Source organism: Rhincodon typus, chromosome 7 (assembly GCF_021869965.1).
Source record: "Rhincodon typus isolate 14 chromosome 7, sRhiTyp1.1, whole genome shotgun sequence".
Taxonomy (NCBI): Eukaryota; Metazoa; Chordata; class Chondrichthyes; order Orectolobiformes; family Rhincodontidae; genus Rhincodon; species Rhincodon typus.
In genome coordinates, this window is record NC_063338.1 from 98,789,019 (window position 1) to 98,805,828 (window position 16,810).

A 16,810-nucleotide genomic window follows, 5' to 3' on the forward strand; every position below is an offset into this window, starting at 1 on the left:
CACAGATGCTGCCAGACCTGCTGAGCTTTTCCAGCAATTTCTGTTTTTGTTTCTGATTTACAGTATCCACAATTCTTTCTGTTTTTAATGGGACAATGGGGATGGTTTGAGAATTGGTATTGAACTATAGGTATACAGTGGGGTGATGGGATTAGTTTTGTGATTGATACGTGGTATGGGGAAGCAGGATTAGTTTGGGATTAATACATTGCTGTGGGAAGGGGGAAGTGGGACTAGTTTGAGACTGCATAATGTCTCATTGCTTTTTGCAATATCAAATTGTTATTTTGGAAATAAGGTGAAAAGAAAAGAATTGGCAAGACGTTAGACTATGGGAGTGTGTGAGGCGCCAGCAGCGCAAATTGAAGACTAGGCAGAATAGGTTAACTGCAAACTGATCACATATCATAAGTTATTTGATGGAAGTTCGAGAGGTTTTCATTTAACTTCATTCCATTGATCAAATATTGCAGGACACTCTCCCTCTCATCTCTCCGGCCACCCCCTCTCCAGCCACAGATTCCTCTCTCTCCCCGTCCCCTCCCCAGGATGGATCTTGTGCAACTTCTTGTATGTCTAGCCCACCTTCCCTCTAAAATACCTTCTAACTGACCTCCTTTTCTCTTTGTGATATACAACATAGGACTGAAATCTTACCAAAATTCCTACTTGGGATTGTTTCGAAGATTGAAACTAGCTCTGCATTGTATCCAATTTCCACACGAAATCGATCCTTAGAGTGCTTCACACAGCTGCCCCTGTAATTATTGCTCCAGTTTCCCAATGAGATTCCAGCTGAACTGGAATGGCTTTTCCCTGATAGTAAGTCGGCATTACCAGAAACGGAATGCCCCAGGTTTGCCCCAGCCCAAGTCTCCTGCTCCGAACTATTAGATGCCAGCATATTCCTTTCCTTAGTGGTACAGGGTGGAACGCCTTTGGTCATGGAGTCAGGTTGTGTTACAAAAGGAGTGAACTTGGCGTCCCCATTCTCCATCTTGAGGTAAGCTTGAGGCGCAGCATCGATAACAGCAGCCTTTTGTTGTCCAGTGCATAGAGGTGATGCCACCTCTGCTGCAGAATCACTCTGTTGTACCAGTCCAAGGTGACGGTGAGTTGGGGTGTACTGCAGTCCATTCTGGTGGGTGGATGGAAATGCAGAGTTCTGTTGAGATAGTGTTTGCTGCTGTAACGCTAACCTCTCTGCTCGCCTGGCCAGTGCCTTCAACCGATTTGTTTCAATCTGTCGTTTCTGATCTTCAGTCAAAACCACTGACATTCTCCTTTATTGCTTGAAACGGTGCCAGTGTCAGCAACACGCAGTCGAAACATCAAACTATAATCAACAAAAGAATCTAATCAATAATTATTTTTTTAAAATGCAAAGAGTCTGGAAACGTGGAAACTGAAAAACACGCCACAGTCTCAACGCATTCCGGGTTGTTATGTTGAACCTCCGCTTGAAGAACAACATCTAAAACTCGGAAACAGAGACTAGTATTCGTCACTACAAACCATAAAGGGCAGTGCTGCCTGCAAACCCGAGGGGCTAGCGCAAACTCTAATCTAACGCGAGCAGACAGACATTGGAACGTGCAACAGAAGACACAGGGAGTCTCCCTGTCCATTCACATCTCCATCAACACCACCTCCATACCCCAAAATCACTCCCCCTCCGATTCCCGAAAATCGAGGCCGAGGATTCAGAACCCGATAGGCCTCAGGAGCCAAGGCTCTGATTGGGACAACATCGACCAATCACCAACCGGACAATAGACACGTGACAAGGCGCGAAGCGGCGATTTAAATCGGAAATTTCAACTGTCACCGCGGTCTGTATGTACTAGTCTATAATATACAATTATACATTATAATTATTACACACCACATCATTTAATGTTTAAATACATCAACATCCGGACTATATCCAGACTTGGGCTGACAAGTGACATGTGACATTCACACCACACAAATGCCAGGCAATGACCATCACCAATAAGAGACAATTTAACCACCGCCCCTTGACATTCAATGGTGTTACTATCACTGAATCCCCCACTATCAACATCCTGGGGGTTACCATTGGCCAGAAACTCAACTCACTACAACATGGTGACAGAGTAGGATGCTCCAGCTGGAGCTTGTCTGCTCTGCCCACTCTTCTTTTTTGTTTTTCTTTTCTTCTTCTTTCTCCTAGTGCTGTTTTGTTTCTACCCCTCTTTCTCCTTCCTTTCTCCCCCTTTGACTCCCTGCCTCCAGCAATGATTCCCAACCTCTGGCAACTACTCCCAGCCTCCGATGACGATTCCCAGACTCGAGTGAGCAGCGATTCTCGACCTCCGCCGACAGCTCCCAGTCTGACACAACAGCCTCACGTAGTGGCCTCTCCGGCCTGGCGCTAGATCATGCCGAAGGATCTCTGCATCCTCGTCACACTTCACCCTCCCACCCAACTTGGTATCATCTGCAAACTTCAAGATGTTACATTTAGTTCCCTCATCCAAATCATTAATGTGATTATTAATAGCTGATCAGGGAAGCCTGGGACAGGACAAAAGCAAAAGAAAAGCATCTAATGTGGTGAAGATTAGTTGGAAGCCAGAGGATTGGGAAGCCTTTAAAAACCAGAAGAGAATAACTAAAAAGGCATTGAGGCAGGTAGAAGATGAAATATGAGGGTAAGCTAGTTAGTAATATAAAGGAAGATTTGATGTGGAGGTGCCAGTGTTGGAATGGTGCGGACAAGGTCAGAAATCACATGACATCAGGTTATAGTCCAACAGTTTTATTTGAAAACGCAAGCTTTTGGAGTCTTACTCCTTCTTCAGGTGTCAGTTTGCAAAGAAGATTGCAAGAAGTTTTTTGAGATAGCTAAAATGTAAGAGAGCGAGGCAGAAATGGACATTGGATGTTGCAAAATGTGGTTGGAGAAATAATAATAGGGAACAAAGAAATGGTGGAGGAACTGAGTAGGTACTTTTCATCAGTTTTCACAGTGAAAGACACCAGCAGCATACCAGAACTTCAGGAGAGTCAGGGGGAAGTGATGAGTGTAGTGACTCCACTAAAGAGAAGGTGCTGGGGAAACTGAAGACTGAAGGCAGACAAATCACCCAGATCAGATGGGCTACGCCACAGCGTTCTGAAGGAGATAGTTGAGGAGATTGCAGAGGCCTTGGTGATCTCTCAGGAATCTAGGGAGTCAGGGAGGGCCCCAGAGGACTGGAAAATGTCTAATATACCACCCTCGTTGTGGTTGGTTGGCTTGCCAAGCTGGCTCGTTGTTCTGCAGACATTTCATTACCCTGCTGGGTAACATCATCAGTACAGCCTCCGATGAAGTGCTGTTGTATTTTCCCGCCTGTTATTTAAACTCTGGTGTCCGTTGAGCTGGGTTACCTCACTTCCGGTTTTCCTTCGCAGTGGAGTATACATAGGGTCTAGTTCTATGTGTTTGTTGATGGCCTTCTTAGTGGAGAACCAGGCCTCTAGGAATTCCCATGCTTGTCTCTGCTTGGCCTGTCCCAGGACCCTTGTTTCAGAAGGGAGGGAGGGAGGGAGAAGGCATGAATCGAGAGGCCTGACCATGATTGTTGATAAGATTTTAGAGTCCACTATTACAGATGAGATTATGGAGTACTTGGACGCGCGTGGGAAAATAGTGCATTGTCAGCATGGCTTTTTCAAGGGAATCTCATGCCCGACAAATCGGTTAGAATTCTTTGAGGAGGAAACAAGCAAGTTAGACAAAGGTGAACTTGTGGACATGATCTGTTTGGATTTCCAGGAGGCCTTTAACAAGGTGACACACCGGAGGCTACATAGGAGCTCATGGTGTGAGGGGCAAAATACAGGCATTGATGGTGGATTGGCTGACTGGCAGAAAGCTGAGAGTAGGGATAAAGAAGTCTTCCAGGGTGGCAGCCGGTGACTAGTAGAGATCCATGGGGGTCAGTGTAAAGAACCACAACTGTTCACATTATGCATTCACGATCTGGACAAAGGAACTGAGAGCATTGTTGCTAAGTTTCCAGATGATACAAAAACAGGTGGAGGGACAGGTAGTGTTGAGGAGGCAGGAGGCTATAGAAGAACTTGGACAGGCTAGGCAAATGGGCAAAGAAGTGGCAGATGGAATACAACGTGGGAAATTATGAAGTTGTGCACTTGGGTAGAAAGAATAAAGGCATAGACTATTTCTAAATGAGAAAGGGTTTCAGAAATCAGAAGTAGAAAGGGACTTGGGAGTCCTTATTCAGAATTCTCTTAAGGTTTACATGCCGGTTCAATTAGCAGTTAAGAAAGCAAATGTAATGTTAGCATTCATTTCAAGAGGGCTAGAAAACAAGAATAGAGATGTACTGCTGAGGCTATATAAGGCTCTGGTCAGACTGCCTTTACAAAAATGTGAGCAATTCTGAATCCTGTATCTGAAATCTGCAGCAAAAAGAGACTGGAGAATCCTAGTTCAGGATTCTCTTAAGGTTAACATGTAGGTTCAGATATAGGGGAGGCGATGGCCTCGTGCTGTTATTGCTAGACTGTTAATCACACCTAGGTAATGGTCTCAAGACCTGGGTTCAAATCCTGCCAAGGCAGATGGCGGAATTTGAATTCAATAGAAATTTGGAATTAAGACCATTTAGTTCACAAATGTCCTTTAGGGAAGGAAACCATCATCCTGGTCTGGCCTACATGTGACTCCAGACTCACAGCAAAGTGGTTGACTCTTGACTTGGATGGGCACTAAATGATGGCCTAGCCAGTGATACCCACATCCCATGAATGAATTTTTAAAAAACTTGGCAGTTAGGAAGGCAAATGCAATGTTAATAATCCTTTTAAGAGGGCTAGAATACAAGAGCAGAAATGTATTGCTGAGGCTGTATAAGGTTCTGGTTAGGTCATATCTGGAATATTGAGCAATTTTGGGCCCTGTATCTAAGGAAAGATTTGTGAACCTTGGAGGGGGTCCAGAGGATGTTTACAAGAATAATTCTGGGCAGGTAGGAGGGTCCAGAAGAAGTTTACAAGAATGATCCCCGGGAAGATAGGCTCCTCATATGAGGAACTGTTGTGGACTCTACGTCTGCACTAGATGGAGTTTGGAATGAGGAGGGGCATCCCATTGAAACTTACACAATACCAAGAGGTCTGGATAGAGTGGACATGGAGCAGATATTTCCACAAAAAGGAGAGACTAGGACCCGAGAGCACAGCTCTAGAGTGAATAGACGACCCTTTAGAAGTGAGATAAGGAAGAATTTCTTCAGCCAGAGGGTGGTTAATCTGTGGAAGCCATTACCGCAGAAAGGTGTGGAAACCAAGTCATTAAATGTATTTAAGACAACAATAGATAGGTCCTTGATTAGTAAGGGAATCAAGGGTTACAGAGAGAAGGCAGGACAATGGGGTTGAGAAATATATCAGCCCTGATCCATTTACAGAGCAGAATCAATGGGCTTAATTCTGCTCTTATAGTATGTTATGGTTAAATTGATTCAAGCTTCTTCCTCTCAAACTAAGAAGTGTATGAGAATTCTTTCATCCAACATTTTGGAAGGACAAACTTGAAAGCAGAATACAGGGTTAACGGAAAGATTCTTGGCAGTGTGGAGGAGCAGAGGGATCTTGGGGTTCATGTTCACAGTTCCCTGAAAGCTGTCACCCAGGTGGATAGAGTTGTTAAGAAGACGTATGGTGTGTTAGCTTTCATTAATAGAGGGACTGAGTTCAAGAGCCGTGAAGTTATGCTCCAGCTATACAAAAGCCTGGTTCGGCCACATCTGGAGTATTGTGTCTAGTTCTGGTCACCTCATTACAGGAAAGATGTGGAGGCGTTGGAAAAGGTGCAGAGGAGATTTACCAGGATGTTACCTGAAATGGAGGGAAGGTCTTACGAGGAAAGGTGAGAGAGCTAGGGCTTTTCTCTTTAGAACGACAAAAGATGAGAGGTGACTTGATAGAAGTGTACAAAATGATCAGAGGTATAGATAGAGTAGACAGCCAGAGACTTTTTCCTCAGGTGGAGATAGCTATTACGAGGGGCCATAGTTTTAAAGTGAGTGGAGGTAGATATAGGGGAGATGTCAAAGGTAGGTTTTTTACCCAGAGTGTTAGGGGTGTGGAATTGCCGGAGAGGGTAGTGGAATCGGCCTCATTATGGGCATATGGATGATAGTATAAGGTAGGATTGGAGGTTAGATAGACCTTAGGAATAGGGTAAAAGTTTGGCACAACATCATGGGCCGAAGGGCCTGTACTGTGCTGTACTGTTCTATGTTCTATGTTTACTGATGATCAAGAGCAGACTGACAGGGTGTAATTGGCTGGGTTAGATTTGTCCTGCCTTTTGTGTACCTGGACAATTTTCCACATCGTTGGGTAGATGCCACGTTGGCTAGGGGAGCAGAGATTTCTGGAGCACAAGTCTTCAGTACTGTTGCCAGAATGTTTTGTCAGGGACCATAGCCTTTGTAGTATCCAGTGCCTCCAAGCATTTCTTGACATCATGTGCAGTGAATCGAATTGGCTGAACACTGTTATCGGTGATGTTGGGTCCACTGGAGGAGGCTGAGAAGGATCATCTACTCGACACTTCTGGCTGAAGGTTGCTGCAAATACTTCAGTCTTATCTTTTGCACTAATATATTGGGCTTTACCATTATTGAGGTGGGGATGTAATAGTAACCCTACCATTGATGTTGGACTCACTGGGCTGTCATTCCCTGTCTTGTATCACTTGTCTTGTATAGTGGAATCACATTAGCTGTTCTCCAGTCATCTGACACCTCCCCAGAAGTTAAGGATAGCATCAAATTGAAAGAAAATACATATAATGTGGCAAAGGTTAATGGTAAGCCAGAGGTTTGGGAATGTTTTAAAAACAAACAACAGACAACTAAAAATAAAAGGGAGAAGTTAAACTTTAAAGGTAAGACAGACAACAAGATCAAAATATATAAAAAGGAAGAGAGAGGTCAAACCCTAACCTTAACAGAGGCCTAGTTGAGAACATAGAGCATAGAACATTACAGCGCAGTACAGGCCCTTCGGCCCTCGATGTTGCACCGACCTGTGAAACCAATCTGAAGCCCATCTAACCTAAACTATTCCATTATCATCCATATGTTTATCCAATGACCATTTAAATGCCCTTAAAGTTGGCGAGTCTACTATTTTTGCAGGCAGGGCATTCCACGCCCTTACTACTTACTCTCTGAGTAAAGAACCTACCTCTGACATCTGTCCTATACCTATCAAGGTGGGGAAATAATAATGGGGATCCATGAAATAGCGTAGGAGTTGAATAAATACTTTACATTAGTTTTCACAGTAAAAGACACTAATCACATTCCAAAATTGGCAAATATTCAGGGGACAAAAGGAGGACAGGAAATAAATAGAATAACTATTATGAGAGAAAGAAGTGCTCAGGAAACTAATGAAACTAATGAGCCAAAGACTGACAAGTCCCCTGAAAGTGGGAGGCGATGGCTTAGTGGTATTATTGCTGGACTGTTAATCCAGAGACCTTGGTAGTATTCTGGAGACCTGGGTTTGAATCCTGCCATGGCTGATGGTGGGATTTGAATCAATAAATATCTGGAATTAAAGAGTCTAATGATGACTGTGAATCCGTTGTTGGAAAAGCCCTTCTAGTTCACTGATATTCTTTGGGGAAGTAAACAGCTATCCATACCCAGTCTGGCCTACATGTGACTCCAGACCCACGGTGATGTGGTTGACTCATAGCTGCCCACTGGGCAACTAGGGAATGACAACTAGGAAACTGGGCAATGAATGCTGCCAGCCTAGTGATGCCTCATCCTGTGAATGAATAAAGGGTGAAAAAAAACCTTTTGAGATGCCTCCTAGGATTTTAAAGGAAGTAGGTATCGAGAAAGGGGATGCACTTGTAGTAATCTTCCAAGAATCCATAGGTTCTGGAAAAGTCCCAGGCGATTAGAGAACTGCCAATATAACATCTTTATTTAAAAAGGGAAGCAGACAGTAAAACAGATAACTATAGACCAGTTAACAATGCCTATTATTGGGGAAAATGTACAGTCTGATATAAAGAATATAATAGCAGAGCTTTTAGAAATGCATATTGGTGATCAAGCAGAGTCAGCATGGCTTCATGAAAGGGAAATTAGGCCTGACAAATATACTAGAATTCCTCGAGGTGGTAACAAGCAGGTTAAATGAAGGGGAAGCAGTGAATGTATTATAATTGGATTTTCAGAAGGCGATTGATAAGGTCCCACACATAACAGGGGAAGGCAATGGCCTAGTGGTATTATCGCTGGACTATTAACCCAGGGACCCAGGTAACATTCTGGGGACCCAGGTTTGGATCCCACCATGGCAGAGTTTGGAATTTGAATTCAACAAAATATCTGGAATTAAGAATCTAATAATGACCATGAATCCATCGCAGATTGTCAGAAAAACCCATCTGATTTACTAATGTCCTTCAGGGAAGGAAACTGCGATCTTTACCTCTGGGCAATTAGGAATGGGCAATAAATGCTGCCTGGTCAATGAATCCCTCATCCTGTGAATGAATAAAGGAAGAAAAACACAAGGCTACTAAATAGGATAAGGGCCCCTGATGTTGGGCTGTTATATTAGCATGGATAGTGGATCGACTATCTAATAGAAGAGAGAAAGATGGGATAAGAGAAGCATTTTCCGGATAGAAGTCTTTAACTAGTGGAGTACCACAGGGATCAGTTCTGGAGCCCAACTATTTAAAATATTTACTAATGACTTTTATTGTAAAATGTATTGTAAAACTTGGCAAAAAACTTGGCAGATGAAAGATAATGTGGGAGAATGTCAGGTTATGCATTTTTGGCAGAATAATAAAGGAGCTGAATATTATTTAAATGAAACAAAAACAGAAATTGCTAGGAAAACTCAGCTCTGAAGAACTGTTCTGAAGAAGTGTCACTGGACCTGAAATGCTAACTCGGCTTCCTCTCTACAGATGCTGCCAGACCTGCTGAGTTTTTCCAACAATTTCTGTTTTTGCTTCTGATTTCAAGCATCGCAGTTCTTTGGTTTCATTATTTAAATGAAGAAAGACTGCGGAAAGCTACAGTACAAAGGGATTCAGGAGTTCTTATGCATAAATCACAAAAAGCTAGAATCCAAGTTCAGCAGGTAATAGAGAGGCAAATTGAATACTGATCTTTATTTCATAGAGAATAGAGTATAAAAGTAGCAAGGTCTTGTTAAAACTATACAAGGCATACATCAAACTATGGCTGGAACGCTGAACAGTTTTGGACACCTTATCTAAAGAAGGATATTCTGAAATTGTTGGCGAAGTAGATAAGATTAGGCTGATGCCTGGCACGGAGGAATGTTTTTTGAGGAGAAGTTGAGTAGGTTGGGTCTGTACTCAGAGGAAATTAGAAGAATGAGAGGCAAACTTATTGAAATATGAAAGACTCAGGATATTTGACAGGGTAGATGTGGACCAGATGGCATAATCTCAGAATAAGGGGTCACACATTTAACACAAGAATGATGATGAATTTCTTTTCTCAGAGGGTTGTGAATCTATGGAATCTTTTACCACAGAAAGCTGTCGAAGCTACATGGTTAAATATATTTAAGGACAAGACAGACAGATTTTTAATCAGTAGGAGAATGAAGGGTTAAACCAAAAAAATAAGAAAGTGAATTTGAGAGTTATTTGATCAGCCATGATGTCATTGCACAGTGGAGCAGAGAGCTGAATGACCTACTTCTGCTTACTTTTGCTTTATTCTTTGGCCAAAGTGCATAACCTCACATTTTCCCACAGTATATTTCATCTACCAATTTTTTGCCCACACGCTTAATCGGTCTATGTCCCTCTGCAGAATACTTGTGTCAACCTCCTCAGTTGCCTTTCATCTATTTCTGTGTCATCTACAAAGTTGGCTACAAAACATTCATTTTCATCAGTCAAGTCATTAATATATTTCATAGATAGTTGAGCCCCAGAATATCACTAGTTAAAGATTGCTATCCTGAAAATTGGTCTTTTATCCCATATGTCTTATAAAAACAGGAGGATTCATCACTTCAACACATAGCTTGACAGCTGATGGAGGAGGAGAATTTGCTACTTCTGGTGAGTTTTAATTGTTAGAGCGGGTTTAAAACAGCTTATGAAATGGTTGGGAACCTGAGGGGTATCTCAAATTGGAAGGAAGTAAACTGGTATCAGGAAGCAGAAAAGAACTAGAAGATGGGAGAAACAAGGATGAGCATCAAGCATGATTTGAGACAAAGTTATCAGCACCCCATCTGAATGCATGCAGCATCTGCAATAAAGTAGATGATCTAAAGGCACAAATAAAGATAATTGGATATGATCTCATTATTTTTCCAAAAGCATAGCTGCATAATGACCAGCACCAGCAACTGAATATCCAAGGTTATTCAATGACTAGGCAGGACAGACAGGTAGGAAAAGGGGATGGAGTTATGCTGATAATAAAGGATTGGATCAGTACTGTAGAAAAGCTCATGTTCTCATTAAATGACAGAACAGGCTTGAGGGGCTGAATGGCCAACTCTTTTTCTATGTTCCTCATGGACAACCTCAGAGCAGAATAATAATTTGTGGAATCTGAAATTCTTTTTATTCATTCACGGGTTGTGAATGTTGCTGGCCAAGCCAACATTTATTGTCCATCCCAACTGCCCAGAGGCAGTTAAGAATCAACCACATTGCTGTGGGTCTGTAGTCACATGTAGGCCAGAGCAGGTAACAATTGTAGTTTCCTTTCCCCAAAGGGCACTAGTAAACCAGATGGGTTTTTCAGACAATTAATGATAGCTTCATGGTCATCATTAGATGCTTGATTTCAGATTTATATTGAATTCAAATTCCACCATCTGCCACTGTGGGATTCAAACCTGGGTCCCCCAGAACACTACCTGGGTCTCTGGATTAACAATTCAGCAATAACACCACTAGGTCATCATGTCCCCTTATGGGAGGTGTAAGGATGTTAGGATGGTGTCTTTTTTGAACAAGTAGTAACTGAAATTCAGACTGCTTGTGATCTACAGTTGAGGGAGTGTACTGATGAACTCTTGTTGGCAGTAAGAGGCATAGGTTATTTCAAAAGAGAGCTGGATATATATTTTAAAGTGATGAATTTAGAGGGCCAGGGAGGTAGGGCTGGCGAATGAACTAGCTGGTAACTCTTTCCGCAGCTGGAACAGACTCGATTGAACGGCCTCCTTCTGAATTTTAAAATTCTATGATTCTAAGAAATTGATTAATCTGTGGGCTAATAACAGTTATCAATGACAGAGACCTTTTGTTGCTGATGACTGTGTGATTAGCTTTTTGGAACCAAGTTACAGCGACATGAAGAGAGAGAGAGAAAAAAAAAAGTGTGCAGATCTTCTCCCAGCTCAGAAGATGCCTGTTCTCTGCAGTCAAAAAATCAGCATAAAACCTGGAGAAAACTAGTTACTTTTCCAGCAGGAATTGCAGTGAGCTGTAATTTGTGAATTGATAAATCACAGACATTTTCCAAGGGAATCAACTACTGGACACATAAAGCAGTGGAAGCAACCAGAGAAAGACAACTGATCAGTAAGCTTCGCACAGTCAGGAAAGAGAGATCACGTCTAGGGTGAGACATGGCCCAGATGAGCATACAGTTTGGGGACAAAAACAAAGTTGCTGGAAAAGCTCAGCAGGTCTGGCAGCATCTGTGAAGGAGAAAACAGAGTTAACGTTTCAGGTCCGGTCACCCTTCCTCAGAACTGATGGTGGCTGGGAAAACATCAGATTATATGCAGAAAATAGGGAGGTGGGTGGGGTAGGGAGTAAACGATAGGATAGAGCCCAAAGAGAGAGAAAGACAGTTAGACAGACAAAGGAGTTGCTAACAGTCCCCATTAACAACTATTCACCCTCCCAGCCTGATCGTTAGCAAATCTTTTGTCTGTCTAACTGTCTTTCTCTCTCTTTGGGCTCTATCCTCTCTGGGAGCCTCTCTGCTCCTATGATGCTGCTTGGCCTGCTGTGTTCATCCAGCCCTGCACCTTGTTGTCTACAGTTCGGGGAATTCGGTGGAGAGGGGAAGTGCTGCTTTTTGCTTGCTTTTGTTTTGGCTCATAGTTTGAAAGGCTTTTTAACAGGACAAGTTGAAGCCCAGGATCAGGGGCCCAGTACAAAAGAGTGGACAAACTGTAAGTTTATTGGTTGATGACAGCTACTAATTTGACCATTATTATAGGTTACTTTCAGATTGAAGGTAAATAGGGGAAATAAGTACGGACTAAAAACTAAAAGAGCAGTATAAATTATTTAAAAATTAAATTAAAACTAATGCTAGGCCAGATGATGTATTGTAACTGCTTGATATGAAAGCTGGTGGACCTCATTGTGGTTCATTGTGACCATATCTGTCGCAAGTATTGGTTGAGGAACTCTGGCTGAAAGTTGATGAGCTGTAGGCTGAGCTTTGAACACTGCTACACATCAGGGAGGAGGAGAGTTACCTGGATACTCAGTTTCAGGAGGCAGACACACCCCTTAGATTAACTATCTGGGATTTGATCAGTGGTCAGGGGCAGGACGACGTGCCTACCAGAGAGGCAGGTCAAGGGATACAGGAGGTCACGGTAAAGGTGACTCAGCCCTTGAGCTTGTCTAATAGGTTTGAGATTCCTGTTCCCTGTGTGGACAAGAGTGGAGCTGTAGAAAGGATGAGCAAACTGACATATCACAGTGATACAGGGAGCCATTCAAGAGGGGTGAGAAAGGAGAAATGTAATTGTAATGGAGGACAGTAGAGGAGGGGAAATAGACATGTGGCCAGGATCGCGAGACCCAAATGTTGTGTTGCCTGTCCAGCAATGGCATTCAGGATATCTTACCTGAGCTGTAGAGGAACTTTGAGTGGGAAGGGAAGATCCAGTTGTCATGGTCCACATATGTATCAAAAATATAGGTAGAAAACGTAAAGAAGTTCTGCTGAGGGAATATGAGCAATTAGGGGCTAAATTAAAAAGCAGAATCGAATAGGTAGTAATCTGTGGATTACTCCAAGATGAAAGAGATAAACGCAAAACTCAAAGATTAGTGTGAGAGAAACAGATTTGAATTCATGGAACATTAGCACCTGTACTGGGGAAGAGGGGAGCTGTCCTAATGGATTGGGCTCCAAGTGAATCATGCTGGGACCAGAGTCCTGATGAATCATATGACCAACTTGGGGATTTAAACTAAATAGTGGGGTTGGGTTCGGTTGCATGGAAAACGTTAAAAGTGGGGAAGAGCTCAGAAGTTATGTGAAATAACTGCACAGAGGCCAGTACCCCATTGCCAAGTCACCCTTTATTTACATGTGTACAGCACATGGGCTCTGGCCAACCAGCTCAAAGCCAGTCCCTAGAATAAGGAGACTCTCTGAATCTCTTGTTTGCATCTGTAACCAGGGCTCCCCGATTGGCCCAGGTTACCAACCCCAATCAAAGATCTCACAATCAGTATGTTCCACTTGGCCCTCATTCCAATCACTACATTATGAATGATTCCAAAATAAGTAATCAGACAGACAGTATGGAAAGAGTCATGAATGCACACAGTATACAAAACAAGGTCAGTAAGCTTACAGGGTAGATTGACATTGACAGGTATGATGTTGTGGGTATTCCTGAGATTACTGGGTAGTTGCAAGGGGATCAAGGCTGGGAAGTAAGTATCTAGAGGACGGAAGGCATTTGCTTAGTAGTATTATCACTGGATTGTTTAATCCAGAGAGCCAGGTATTATTCTCCTACTATGGCAGATGAGGAATTTGAATTCATTAAAAATCTTGAATTAAGATCCTAATGATGACCATGAATCCATTGTCAATTGTTAGAAAAACCTATCTGGTTCACTCAGGTCCTTTAGTAAAGGAAACTGCCTGGTCTGGCCTAGAATGGACCCCAGACAATGTAGTTGACTTGTAACTGCCCCCAAGGAATTTGGGATGGGCAATAAAGGCTGGTCTTCCCAGTTATGATCTCATCTCATGAATGAAAAAAAAATCCAAGTCATACATGTCCTATTGAGCGGACAGATGGCTAAATGGGGTATGGTTGCCTTGTTAATAAGAAATAAAATTAAATTGATAGCAAGAAGTGATATAAAGTTGGAATCTGTGTGGGTAGAGTTGAGGAGCCAGAAAGGAAAAAAGACCCTGATGAGAGTCATGTACAGGCATAAATAAATCGGGAAATAGAAAAGGCATGTAAGAAAGCGTCTATTACAATAATCATGGGAGACTTCAATATGCAAGTGAACTGGGAAAATTAGGTTGGCAGTGGATCCCAAGAAAAGGAATTTAAGGAATGTCTACAAGACGGCTTTTTAAAGCAACTAGTGGTAGGGCCCACGAGGGAACAGGAAATACTGGTTTTGGTGATGTGTAATGAGGTAGACTTGATTAGGGAGCTTAAGGAGATGGAACCCCTAGGGATCAGTGATCATAATATGATAGAATTTACCCTGAGTTTGAGAGGGAGGAGCTGTAATCAGATGTTATGGTCTTACAGTGAGTAAAGGTAACTACAAAGATGTAAGGGAGGAGCTGACCAGAGTTGATTGGAAAGGAAGCCTAGCAGGAAAGATGGAAGACAGGGAGGCAGCAATGTCGTGTGGAGCTGGAGGAACACAGCAGGTCAGGCAGCATCTGAGGAGCAGGAAAGTTGATATTTCGGATTGGGACCCTTCTTTTCTGAAGAAAGATCCCAACCTGAAATATCAATTTCTCTGCTCCTCTGATGCTGTCTGACCTGCTGTGTTCTTCCAGCTCCACATTGTGTTGTCCCTGACTCCAGCATCTGCAGTTCTTGCTATCCCCAAGGCAGCAATGTCAACGGTTTCTGGGAGTAATTCGGGAGGCCTGGCAGAAATTCATCCCAAGGAAGAATAAACATATTAAAGGCAACCATGGCTGACAAGGGAAGTCATGGATAGCATAAAAGCAAAAGTAAAAGCATACAATGTAGTGAAGATTAGTAGAAAGCCAGAGGATTGAGACACCTTTAAAAACCAGCAGAGGATAACGAAAGAAGCAATAAGAGGGGAAACAGATAAAATATGAGAGTAAACCAGTAGCAAAATAAAAGAAGATTGCAAGATTTCTTTTAATGTATCTGAAAGGTAAGAGAGAGGCAAGAGCAGACATTGGACTGCTGGAAAATGAGGCTAGAGAAGTAGTAATGGGAAATAAAATGTGTAGGAACTGTACTTTGCATCAGTTTTCACAATGGAAGACATCAGCAGCATACTGGAACTTCAAGAGAGTTAGGGACAGAGGTTTGTGTAGAGAATGTACCAGGGAATTGAAAGGTCTAAAGGCAGATAAATCACCTGGACCGGGTGGACTATACGTCAAGATTCTGAATGCAACAGCTGAGGAGATTGTAGAGACATTGGTGGTGATCTTTTAGGATCCACGAGAGTCAGGGAGGATCCCAGAGAACTTGAAAATGGCTAATATAACACCACTCTTTCAGAAGAGAGGGAGGCAGAAGGCAGGAAACTATAGGGCTGTCAGCTTAAGCTCGATCATTGATTCATTGAGTCCATTTTAGAGTCCATTATTAAGACTGAGATTGCAGAGTACTTGGAAGTGCATAGTAAAATAGGGCTGAGTCCACATGGCTTTATCAAAGGGAGGTCATGCCTGACAAATCTCTTGGAATTCTTTGAGGAGGTAACAAGCAAGTTATAGAACATAGAACATAGAACATCACAGCGCAGTACAGGCCCTTCGGCCCTCGATGTTGCACCAACCTGTGAAACCAATTTGAAGCCCATCTAACCTACACTATTCCATTATCATCCATATGTTTATCCAATGACCATTTAAATGCCCTTAAAGTTGGCGAGTCTACTACTTTTGCAGGCAGGGCATTCCACGCCCTTACTACTCTTTGAGTAAAGAACCTACCTCTGACATCTGTCCTATACCTATCACCCCTCAATGTAAACCTATGTCCCCTCGTGCTAGCCATCACCATCCGAGGAAAAAGGCTCTCACTGTCCGCCCTATCTAATCCTCTGATCATCTTGTATGTCTCTATTAAGTCATCTCTTAACCTTCTTCTCTCTAACGAAAACAGCCTCAAGTCCCTCAGCCTTTCCTCAAAAGGCCTTCCCTCTATACCAGGCAACATCCTGGTAAATCTCCTCTGCACCCTTTCCAATGCTTCCACATCCTTCCTTTAATGCAGCGACCAGAACTGCACGCAATACTCCAAGTGCGGCCGCACCAGAGTTTTGTACAGCTGCAACATGACCTCATGGCTCCGAAACTCAATCCCCCTACCAATAAAACCTAACACACCATACGCCTTCTTAACAACGGTATCAACCTGGGTGGCAACTTTCAGTGATCTATGCACATGGACACCGAGATCTCTCTGCTCATCCACGCTACCAAGAATCTTACCATTAGCCCAGTACTCTGTATTCCTGTTACTCCTTCCAAAGTGAATCACCTCACACTTTTCCGCATTAAACTCCATTTGCCACCTCTCAGCCCGGCTCTGCAGCTTATCTATGTCCCTGTGTAACCTGCAACATCCTTCCGCACTATCCACAACTCCACCGACTTTAGTGTCATCCGCAAATTTACTAACCCATCCTTCTACGCCCTCATTCAGGTCATTTATAAAAATGACAAACAGGAGTGGCCCCAAAACAGATCCTTGCGGTACACCACTAGTAACTGAACTCCAGGATGAACATTTCCCATCAACCACCACCCTCTGTCTTCTTACAGCT

The 16,810-nt window shown here is 42.9% G+C and overlaps 2 protein-coding genes across 2 annotated transcripts in view; one reads left to right on the forward strand and one right to left on the reverse strand.

Moving 5' to 3' along the window:
* The window catches only part of smarcal1 (SWI/SNF related, matrix associated, actin dependent regulator of chromatin, subfamily a-like 1), a 76,121-nt gene extending 74,842 nt beyond the window's left edge, over positions 1–1,279 (reverse strand). Inside the window, exon 1 of the mRNA XM_048599380.1 lies at positions 658–1,279. Within this exon, the coding sequence (XP_048455337.1) occupies positions 658–1,279 (622 nt within the window). The remainder of the gene's footprint in view (positions 1–657) is intronic.
* A 51-nt stretch (positions 1,280–1,330) lies between these two features.
* The window catches only part of LOC109915179 (E3 ubiquitin-protein ligase MARCHF4-like), a 93,499-nt gene continuing 78,019 nt past the window's right edge, over positions 1,331–16,810 (forward strand). Inside the window, exons 1-2 of the mRNA XM_048599382.1 lie at positions 1,331–1,836; positions 10,070–10,132. Of these exons, the coding sequence (XP_048455339.1) occupies positions 10,106–10,132 (27 nt within the window). The 5' untranslated portion in view covers positions 1,331–1,836; positions 10,070–10,105. The remainder of the gene's footprint in view (positions 1,837–10,069; positions 10,133–16,810) is intronic.